Source organism: Saccopteryx bilineata, chromosome X (assembly GCF_036850765.1).
Source record: "Saccopteryx bilineata isolate mSacBil1 chromosome X, mSacBil1_pri_phased_curated, whole genome shotgun sequence".
NCBI classification, from domain to species: Eukaryota; Metazoa; Chordata; class Mammalia; order Chiroptera; family Emballonuridae; genus Saccopteryx; species Saccopteryx bilineata.
In genome coordinates, this window is record NC_089502.1 from 99,659,425 (window position 1) to 99,670,815 (window position 11,391).

Consider the following 11,391-nt stretch of genomic DNA (forward strand, 5'->3'; position numbering starts at 1 on the left):
GGGGAGGAGGATGGGGGTGTGCCAGTGAAGGGGCTTGAGGGCGGGGCCACGTAACGCGTAAACCCCTTTCCCCGCCCCTCCTACTCTGGTGCTGTTACTGTTGATGCACCTCACCAGTCGGTGCTGTCAGAGCTGCAACGAGTTCGAGTTCGGGTCCCAGCGCAACCTTCTCTCCCAAGTCTGAGGTGAGCGGGCTGGAAAAACCACACCCCAGCCCTGACCTGGGAGGGCTGCCCACCTAGGGCTGTGGGGGTTGCGACTGAGGTGAGGTTTGCAGGGACCCTTCTCCTTCCACCGCTTCCCTTCGAGGGGACCAGCCACCACATCCCAGGCCCTCCGGCCGCCGGCTTTGTGGAGGCTGAGCTGGGCTAGGGGCCGTGCAGGGCGGGAAGCGGGGCTGCGGACTCAGTCTCAGGGTCGGGGTCCCTTCCCCTATCTACCCCATCCCCTCTAAAGAAAAACTGACCGATCTGGTCCAGACTGAGCACAGGGTCAGGGTTTTAGGGTGAAACTTGTGGGTCACTCCTCCCTGCCCCAAGCTTTCTACCGCACCTGGCTTAATCACGGGAAGTGTTGTTGGATTCCTGGGCTAGCCCTGAAAGGAGAGTTGGAAGGGCTCGCATTGTGGTGGTCCTTTCGCCCTCCAGGCCCTCCACTCCCTGAATCCGCGCCACCCCCAACTCACCCCCCAGGTAGTTCAGCGAACACAAAAGACCGGGCTGCAAGGATGGGGGTGGGGTGCGGTGGGGTGAGGGAGGGGGGCCACAGCGTCTTAAGGACCCTATAATGGACATTCCAATAGAACGAACTTGGCACAGCAAGTGGCTCTTTATTACTTACAAAGGATGCAACCAGTCTTCTGTTGATCTCTGGATTGTGGGACCTCAAACCAGTCACCATCCCCTCACTTCTCCGAACCTCGCTCACTGTTTCTCACTGATAGAGTGGCCACTGTGCTGATAGCCCACACCTCACCAGGGTGTCAGGAGAAAATGTGGGCACGATAGGCGGGTCACCTGGCATGAGCTAGATTCTTAGTAAGTAATGCCTTATGCTTTTAGGATCATAGTCACAGTCATGGCGACTTACCGAGATGAAAGAGCTCATCTCCCGTGTTCCCACCCTCAAATAATGGCACCCTCAGATTTCCATCTTCCCGGCCTATCCTTGACCCCCCTATCTCTTAATCTCTCAAAAAATCCTGCCAGTTCCACCTTCAGAATATACCAGAATCTGACCTCTCGTTTCCACACCCGCTGCCATTGCGCACCTGAACTACTCCAGTGACCGCCTCACTGCTTCCGCCCTCACCCCCTCCTCTCAGTTTGTCCTCGCAGGTAGATCTCCCTCTTTCTGTCTCCCCAATGTTGGGAACCCCAAGAATTCGTCCTGTTTACCTCTTTGCTCATCATAGCCACCTTCTTTCTGGGTGAGCACTTCCAATAACTTTTCAGGGATCTCTGGGCTGAGGACAACATAACTAGCCAGACCTTGCTCCTCCACTCTGCCCTCCGGCTCCCAAACTCAACGGAAACCCCCTCGGATGCCTGAAACCCCTCACCTACCCCCAAACTGCCATTGCTCCCGGGGTTTCCAGGGAGACTGGTAGCGGCCATTAAGAAGCATTTCCTGAGGCCACACACTAAACTTAATATCGGGATGTGTATTGAATGCATTAACGGTGATTTGCTATTGATAGCTAACACTCAGTGAGCGCCTGCTGTGTGCCCATCCTCTTCTAATTGTTTGGTAATTTACTTGCTTATCTTGCTTATTGTCTCTTTCTCACTTTTAGAATCTAATCCTCTCAAGGTCAGGGACTTTATTTTGTTCACTGCCACATCTCCACCGCCACACCCCCCATCCCCATACCATTAAATGCCGGGCATGTGGAAGCTTCTGGAAGTAATGAATGAGAATTAAATCACCTAATGTTTATATTAACCAAGCACCTTCTGTATGCTTATTACCTGTTGCTGAAATGTCTTTGTTGTTGTCTGTCTTCCTGACTAGGTCTGTCCCATTACTTGAGGGTCAGGGTTTGTTATCTATTTGCCTTAAGTTATCACGCAGTAAGTTCCCAGTAGCAAAATGTTGAATAAGAAATAAAGACTGAATTTCAGATAATGGCTAACAGACCTCACACATTTGCTTATTTATTTGGTTCATTGTCCCCACCTTTTAGAATATATGTGCCCTGGGGGCAGGGATATTGTTTAGCACTTACTGTGTGACAGGCATTGTGCTGGGCTGGGGTTCAACGGTTTAAAACTCCAAATCGCGACCAACAAAATCCCTGCCATCCCTCCGGAGTGGGGAAGGCCAGCTCATGAGCAGAGGTTCCTTTTTGAGGTGACAAAAATCTAAAATTAAATTATGGTGATGGTTGCACAACTCTGTGAATATACTAAAAATCATTGAATTGTATGCTTTCACCAGGTTAACTAGGGTATGTAAAGTATATACTAATAAAGTTAGTCTGACCTGTGGTGGCGCAGTGGATAAAGCGTTGACCTGGAAACACTGAGGTTGCTGGTTCAGAACCAGGGCCTTGCCTGTTCAAGGCACATACGAGGAGTACATGCTATGAGTTGATGTTTCCGCTCCTCCCCACCCCCTTCTCTCTCTCTCTTCTCTCTCTAATGAAATATTTTTTTTAAAAAGTTTTTTAAATCCCTGCCTTCACAGAATTTATGTCATAGAAGGGAATGAAAGAAAGAGAACAAACATAAATAATGTGTATAGCATATTAGAAGGTGATTAGCACACAGTGGGCACTTAGGAAATGTTGACTCGATGACACAAGCTGCCCCTTGCCCCCATGGTCTCCTTGCCTAACCTATTTATTGCCCATACCCGCCCCTGCCATTATTGTCTTTCTTTTCTCTTCCCAGTTGCAGGGCTTGCTGTCCACTTCTCTTCCCTGAGTATGGCACTGCCAAAAAAGCCTAGCGTGCTTGATCTGGGACTGGGCACATGGAATGTGAGCTCCCAGGAGGAGAGCCAGAAGGCTCAGGCACCTTCCAGGGATGTTAAAAAGAAGCTGCCAGAGTACAAGGCAGTGGTGGTGGGTGCCAGTGGTGTGGGCAAGAGTGCACTGACCATCCAGCTTAACCACCAGTGTTTCGTGGAAGACCATGACCCCACGATCCAAGATTCCTACTGGAAGGAGATGACCCTGGACCAAGAGGGCTGCATTCTAAATGTGCTAGACACAGCCGGGCAGGCCACTCATAAGGCCTTGCGTGACCAGTGCTTGGCTGTTGGGGATGGTGTACTGGGTGTCTTTGCCCTTGATGACCCCTCATCTTTAACCCAGCTGCAGCAGATGCGGGCCACCTGGGGCCCTCACTATACCAGGCCCCTCGTCCTTGTGGGCAACAAGTGCGACCTTGTGACCGCTGCCGGAGATGCTCATGCTGCTGCTATAGAACTTGCGAAGAGCTGGGGGGCCCCGTTCGTGGAGACCTCTGCCAAAACACGGCAAGGTGTAGAGGAAGCCTTTACCCTGCTCATCCATGAGATCCAGAGGGTCCAGGAGGCCCTTGCAAAGGAGGCTGAGGCGGGGTCCAGAAAGGCGAAGGCCCGGCACCAGAAGACCATGTGCCACTGTGGCTGCTCTGTGGCCTGAAGGTTTTGGTCCAGAAAGTGAACCATCCCCCAGGCCAGGGTGATGCTTCCTTGATAACAGAAGCCCGAGCACGTAGCTATGTGTGTGGGACACTGGGTGTTCTTGGGAAGATGGACTCTTCTTCTGGGGATATTTTCATTCGGTGATGGGCTTTTAGTAATGTGGAATATACTGTTGCTTATGTTCTGTCAAGTTGAGAGATTCTGTGCAAAATAAAATAGTGTTCTTAGGTTTCAAAGCTGCCTCAGTTCCAAGTATTATGTGGGTGGGTGTGAAACTGGTAAGAATGTTACTTAAATTGAGAGAATCACTTCATTCAAGAATGTGGAAGAGCCCGCTGTGTGATATAAGACTAGGTTTTCAAGGCAGGTGAAGGGATAAGGGAGGTCAAGGAAAGCTTTACTGAGCAGGTAACATTTGAGCAAAAACTTGCAGATAAATAGGGGCGGAGGGAATAATAGCAAGTGCAAAAGCCATGACCACAAACCAGCTACCCACACTCCCAGCTCCCAATATCTTCAGGACTAGGGGAGAGTACAGATAGAGCAGCCTCTGTACAATACAAATAAATATTTAAACATTACAAGTCAAGCTAACAAGTGTAAAGATGCATTTTATCCTTCTCTTGGACAACACTTCAATGACCTGGAGGCCCAAGGTTTTAATTTCTGGTGGTACATGAGTTTCATGCCAGGATGTGGGTGGGTTGGGAGGGCTGGGCCCTGGCTTTGCGCTCCACTCCCTTTCTCTTACCTGGGTAGCCCCTTCCCATATCAGAAGGCACTCTGTGGTGTAACTGGAAGTGCCAGCCAGCAAGACCCAGGCTCCACTCAAGCCCCACAAACAGGCGCCCTTTAAACACCCCTTTGTCCTCAGGAAGATGGATCCTGGACCAGGAAGACACTGCTGTCTGTCCTTGAAAATGGTGCTAAAGCCTTCTGGGCTCCCCTTACCTGAGTGAGGCCTAGAAGTGGGGCACAGAATTTGGGTGGGCACCGAGGCACAGACTAAACGGGATCAGTCTTTAAAGAGCCTGACCGAGGCCAGGGATGGCTCTTTTTTGTCTGAGGCCATAACCACGGACCCCACTAGCCCACAGAAACTGCCACTCACGGACAAGTACATAGCTGCTTCAGATCGTTTTATTTATTGTGGGGCCGAGGTGTGTGTGTGTGAGGAATTCGGCGGGCAGCAAATCCCGAGGGGAGGGGGGGAGGCTGATGGGGGACATGCCAGCGGGGAGCAGTTGGAGTGTTGGGGGAGGGGCGACCAGGAGCAGTTGGGGTGTTGGGGGAGGGGCGGCTATGGGCCCTAGCCGGCGGGGAAGCAGTCGTGCTGGTGGGGACCAGTCGGGGTGTGGGGAAAGGGCAGCCTTGGACCCCAGGGCGCGCAGTATCCCGGCGATGCTCAGGATGGCAAGAGGCGGCGCGCAGGGGGCGCCGGGGGTGCAGGGGGCGCAGGAGGCGCAGGGGTCTCCAGGCGCTTCACGCGCAGCAGGGCCCCCAGTACACCCTCAGTGGGTATATCAGGGCCCAGATCCTGGACTGCGGCTCGGCGGAGGCGGCGGCGCTGGGCAGCCGCCGCCTCGGAATCCGCGCTTCCCGCGAGGATCCGCCCCAACAAGTACCTGCAAAGGAGCAGAACGGATGCAATGAGAATGTGTGAAGTGAGCGTGTTAATGCCGGGGGCCCTAGGGCCCAGGTGGCCCTGCAACCCTATACTGTCTGGGTACCCCATCCCCATCGCAAGTCTTTGAGGCAATGTCCCCGCCTCTTCGTCCTCCCCCCAGAAACCGGGGTTCGGAGTCCCCCATTCAGGGGTCCAAGAGTGCACGTCCCCGACAGTCACCACAGCCAAGCTTTTCTACCCCCACACCCTGTGTCCAGGGCCTCCCTCCCTCCTAGGGTCTCAGAACCCAGGTGTTCTCACCTCCACCCCGGGATGCAGGCACCCGCCATGCCGTCCCAACCTCACTGCCTACCCCATGCCAACTACCTCAGCAGTTCGGGATCCACATCGGGTGTGTCGTCACCGGCATCCTCGGCCTCGGGGCCCGCGGGGCCATCATCGTAGATTGGGGGCCGGGGTCGGAGTGCATTGGCGGGGGCTGGGGCAGGGACCAGCTGGGCTGCAAGGGCAGCAGGATCCAGGCGGGCGCGTAGTAGGGCGCGGGCCAGCTGCGCGGCGGGGGCGTCGGGATCATCCTCCAGGCCCGGGGCCAGGTCGTTGGTACGGGGAGCGCCCCAGACACGCAACAGCTGCGCCAAGACGCGCGCCTGCTGGTCCTCGGCCTCCTGCGCCTCGGCACGCGCCCGCTCCTGCCGTTCGGCCTCCAGCAGGTGAGCCAGCGCCCGCGCCAGCTCCTGCACGGCCTCCGCTGCCTCACCCCAGGCCGCTGCCCGCCGGAAGCGGCGAGGGATGCCAGCCTCGCTCAAGGTTGGCGAGGCTGAGCCCACGCTGCGAGGGTCCTGCAGAGAGACGAAGTGTGTGTGGGGGGAAGATGGCATCGGTCAGGCCAGGAACCCCCAACCCAGGGAACTCCAAAGGCACCGTGGCCCCTTAAATATACCTGGGCACCCCTAAGGCCCCTGGAGACCCCCAAATATCTCCAGAGACACTTAAGACCACAAAAGACCTTTACATCCACCCCCCCCCCCACACACACACACACACAATTTCCTAGTGACTCAGAATTTGCCCCAGAGCTTCTGGAGACCAGGTTTCTTTACAGAATCAGCATGGCAGATATGACAGCTATAGATTTTTCTATGTTAATATTGTGGACAATAAGAAACTATATTTGCATTTTATAGGCTCCTGTTTAACCCAAAAGGTAGAAAATTGTTCGCACCTTGCTTTTTGGAATCTCTATCTACATCAGTTCCTTAAAAGCATCCTTTCTTTTTTTCTCTTTTGTTCTTTAGCCTTTCTTTAAATATATATATATATATATATATATATATATAATTTTATTTTAAGAGAGAGAGAAACATTGATTTGTTGTTCCACTTATCTATGCATTCATTGGTTGATTCTTGTGTGTGCCCTGACTGGGGATCGAATCTACAATGTTGACATATCAGGAAGATGGTCCTACCAACTGAGCTACCTGGTCAGGGCCTCTTTCTTTAGTCTTTCTTCTGCATTGAGTCCATTTTGTGTGTATGTACAATAGTTTATTTAATCAGTCTTCAACCAATGAACATTTAGGGTGTTTCCAATCTTTTGCTATCTTATAATGTAGGAATGAATAATGGTGTTAATATATCATTTGGCACGTACAGCTTACCTGTAGAATAAATTCCCCAGTGACTCATTTGCAGTTCAGTTTTAAAATGTAAAAGTATGAGCCAGGACATAAAACTGACCGTGAATGATGACTTGAAAAAGAAACATTGAGAACATCTATAAATATATTTTAAATCAAATTAAAAATTAAATGGGCAAGTTAAACAGAAGATTAGACACGGCACAGGAAATAACAGGACTGAACAAAGCTTAGAAATAGGCATATTGACCCTTGCTATTCGACAGAGGTAGCACTGCAGAGCAGTGAGAATGGGTCGAGCTCCTTCAATAAATCATGCAGGAACAACCCGTCCAAATTTGAGACTATGGAAAAGAAGGCAAATTTGACTACATAAAATTAAGAATTTCTTTTTGTCTGAAGACACCATGAAAAGAATAAAAAGTGGGAGAAGATGCCTGCAACACAAACCATCAATAAAGCATTAGTATCCAGTATTCAAAGAATCTCTAAAAAGCAACAAAAAACAGGCAAAGTTAATGATCAAGTATTTCAGAAAAAAGAAGCAAAAGTAGTTATTAAACATATGAGACATAGTGAACCCCATTAGTAATCAGGGAAATGCAAATTAAAATGCCAGGGAGAGAGAATTTCCATCCTAGAATAATGGCCCAATTTGTCAGTAACCTCCTGGAGAACTCTCTCCACCCTACCCCACCCCCACCCCCTACCCCCCAACCCCCACCCCCACCCCCCGTGCTGATAAACGCTGCTGTGACTTACTCAAGCCTGGATTAGCCACATCTATACCAAAGTTGAGCTGATTCTTCCAACCCCTGCTGAGGTCCGCACAGCTATTCAGAGCTTGAAAAACAGTCAATAGTGATCAAACTGGTAGCTTCAAACAGCTCAGTTAAGGATGCCCTGCTGAATGGTTTGGTGGCCACTGAGGAGTGGATGTGGTTTAATGTCGGCAAGATCATAAGCAAGTGTGGCATCCTTGGCTATAATGTTTAAAGACCAATTTTTTCTTTTTCTTTTTCTTTTTTTTTGTGGCAGAGACAGAGAGAGTCAGAGAGAGGGACAGATAGGGACAGACAGGAAGGGAGAGAAATGAGAAACATCAGTTCTTTGTTGTGGCTCCTTAGTTGTTCATTGATTGCTTTCTCATATGTGCCTTGACCGGGGGGCTACAGCAGACCGAGTGACCCCTTGCTTGAGCCAGCAACCTTGGGCTTAAGCTGGTGAGCTTTGCTCAAACCAGATGAGCCCGCACTCAAGCTGGTGATGTTGGGGTCTCAAACCTGGGTCCTCCACATCCCAGTCGGACGCTCTATCCACTGCGCCACCACCTGGTCAGGCAAAGACCAATTTTTAACATCTGTTTCTTTTTTGTTTATTATTTGAATGTTCTTGGACCATGAGTGATCAGAATGGTATTTGAGTAAAAAAAAAAAAAAAAAGATATGTCAAAAAATAAAATGCCAGTGAGATACTATGCATAATACAGCCAAAAGATTACTAAAACCCAGAAAGTCTAATATGCCCAATGTTGACATGGATGTGGAAAAATGGGAACTCTCAAATATTGCTGATTGGCACTCAATTGCCCAAATAACTTTGAAGAACATTTTGGCAATATCTAAAAGGATGTCCCTACTCCTGAGGTATTACAATCCAGCATAGCTTCTGTGCATATGCTACTGGACACAAGTTCATTAAAAATTAGTGGATAAAGCATCGACCTGGAAATGCTGAGGTCGCCGGTTCGAAACCCTGGGCTTGCCTGGTCAAGGCACATATGGGAGTTGATGCTTCCAGCTCCTCTCCCCTTCTCTCTCTCTCTCTCTCTCTCTCTCTCTCTCTCTCTCCTCTCTAAAATGAATAAAAAATTTAAAAAAAGATATTATTTAAAAAAAATTACAGCTGCACTATTTGCAATAGTGTAAAAGTGGAAGGAGGAAAAATAGAAAGAAAAGCCTGTACACAACCCAACTGTCTACTGGCATATTGATAAATCCCTGGCCTGGTAGTTCAGTAAGTTAGAGTGTCCTCCAGATACGCCAAGGTTGTGTGTTCGATTCCCAGTCAAGGTATATACAAGGATCAACCAAATAGGTGGAACAACAAATCAATGTTTCTCTCTCTCCTCTGTTTCTCTATCTCCCTTTCTCTCTCTCTGAAATCAATAAATATAAAATTAAAAGAGAATGTGCCTGGCCTGTGGTGGCGCAGTGCATAAAGTGTCGACCTAGAATGCTGAGGGTCACTGGTTTGAAACCCCAGGCTTGCCAGGTCAAGACACATACAAGAAGCAAGTACTATGATTGAAGCTTACTGCTCCCCGCCCCCCCTAAAATCAATAAATAAAATATTTTTTAAAAAGAGAATGCATACATAAGCCATGTATCATAAGTATCATATACTAATGATACATTCATAGGATAAAATATTATGAATAAAGAATGAATTACAGCCACACACTTCAATGTGGAGGTATCTCACTACCAGTGTAAGACTAAAAGCAGTTTGCAGAATTCCACCGCAGACTACCTGAGACTAAATCACCTGATTACTTTAGTGACCCCTAGTGACGACCAGAGGCCAGACACTGGTATGATTCTATTTTTATGAGAAAAAAACTAAACAAGATATTGTATATGTCAAAGGTATAATGAACAGAAAATCCAGGATAATGATCATGGAAGAGAGAGGGTCTTATGTGGGAAGGGGCACCCAGGGGCTTCTAAATATTGGTCACGCTCTGTTTCTGAAACTCAGTGGTAGATACCTAGGGGGGTTATATGTCACTATTCCTTACCTTGGACATACATGTTAATTATATAATGTCATATATATATAATATTTAATAGGTTTTTAAATCCTCCAGCTCTGAAGTTAGAGGAGGACGTGCTCCAAGTGCCCTTGGCACACCCCAACCCTTGGCCCCCGAGGAATCACACTCGCCAGCAATCACTGCCTCATACACACCCACATGGACGGACAGGCCTTGAGATATCACACTTGCAATCCAACACTGCCACATCCACACGAGAGGAACTGTGCGCGTTCACACAGGGCTGCTCCTGCAGTTACAATCACTGAGCAATCCACATGCAAGGTCACGCATCACCTCTTTAAAGACACATGCAGCACAGAAACATCACAGCTCCTCCTCCCACAATGACATAGTTCCGCAAAGAAGCAGGAGACACAGCTTTATGAACGCACATATAACATTTTGGTCCAACAGAACCAAAATGAGATGTGCACACGGGGATACAAAGACCACGCCCTCCCAAACAAAAACGAAATTGCGCGCGCACGCGCGCGCACACATACGCGCCCAAAGGTAACGCCATCGCTATAAGATTGACAGGCATGCATACAGTGTTATTTTGTTTGTTTGTTTTTTAGTTTTTGAGAAAAGACAGAAGCAGCCCCAGCATCACCCACACGGCACACCTGGACCCATAACGGCACCTTTGTATGGATGCTCGGAAGTGCTCACATCAAAGGACACACACTTACAAGGACACCACACCCTCACGCCCCTGTCATCACATCACGCGCCCACACATACCGATGCGCTCTCCCCCTTCCTTAAATACGCGCTAGTCCCATGGACAGCGGCACCTGAGCCGGGAGAGAAGGGATGGGCAGGGAAGGCAAGGCTGCCAGCCGAGCCCAGGATATCGCCATCCTCACACCCACAGACCCAGCCCGGCCCCGGAGGCGCCGGCACGGCCTGGGCGCGGACTGGTGGCTGGACCCCGGGCCTTCCTGGCCGATGTTTCCGCAGGTCCGAGTAGCTGGGGCCAGCGACACTGAGATAGCACCCCCCCTCCCCGCTCCCCTAACCCCTGTCAGACCGGGATCGCACCTTTACCGGCCGTGTGCAGAGAGCGGTGGGTGGCCTAAGTAAGCCCAATAGCAGCAGCACCAGAAGGCCGACGCCCCCGGCCCGCGGCCCGCCGAGCAGTGGCGACCCCGCCATGCTGCCCCAGCGAGCCGGGCTCCGGACTGGCGGACTGACTGACAAATGCGCAGCGCCTGGGCTAGCAGGCCAGTCTGCGGTGCCCTGCGGCTGCGCACGTTGTGTATCCCGCCGTCGTCGTCCCCCCCCCCCCCCCGCGCGCCATCTCCTGCCCACCCTATCCCGTTACTCGACGCAGGCGCATCCTTGGAGCTCTAGCAGCCTTTCCAGCCTGCCGGTCGCCATGGAGATGCCCAAGGGACAAGGTGGAGAGCTGGAGACTGTGATGGCGGTTGCCAGGGCGCTTGGAGGGCAGTTGCCTGGGTAACAGACCTTGCTGTCGTATTAGCATATAAACAGGACAAATTGACTCAGCTGAGTGAAATGGGAGTCTGGTCCCCATCACTCTTGCCTTGAGGAGGAAATATATGACTTTGTCCATTGGATAAACAATTATGAGTAACGTTTATGGCCCAGGCCTTTATAGGACCATGGATTCAATTCAGGTGATGTGACCATGGACAGGTCACATTCTAA

At 50.4% G+C, this 11,391-nt stretch overlaps 2 protein-coding genes across 2 annotated transcripts; one reads left to right on the top strand and one right to left on the bottom strand.

Moving 5' to 3' along the window:
* Window positions 1–2,929: 2,929 nt before the first annotated feature.
* On the top strand, window positions 2,930–3,631 carry ERAS (ES cell expressed Ras). Its single transcript, XM_066250286.1, has one exon. The coding sequence runs from the start codon at window positions 2,930–2,932 to the stop codon at window positions 3,629–3,631; it is 702 nt and encodes a 233-aa protein (XP_066106383.1).
* A 1,124-nt stretch (window positions 3,632–4,755) lies between these two features.
* PCSK1N (proprotein convertase subtilisin/kexin type 1 inhibitor) lies at window positions 4,756–10,961 on the bottom strand. Its single transcript, XM_066249213.1, has 3 exons — window positions 10,762–10,961; window positions 5,627–6,099; window positions 4,756–5,258 (listed from the first exon to the last, which is right to left on the bottom strand). The coding sequence occupies exons 1-3, from the start codon at window positions 10,873–10,875 to the stop codon at window positions 5,039–5,041; spliced, it is 807 nt and encodes a 268-aa protein (XP_066105310.1). The 5' UTR covers window positions 10,876–10,961; the 3' UTR covers window positions 4,756–5,038.
* Between the last annotated feature and the right edge of the window lie 430 nt (window positions 10,962–11,391).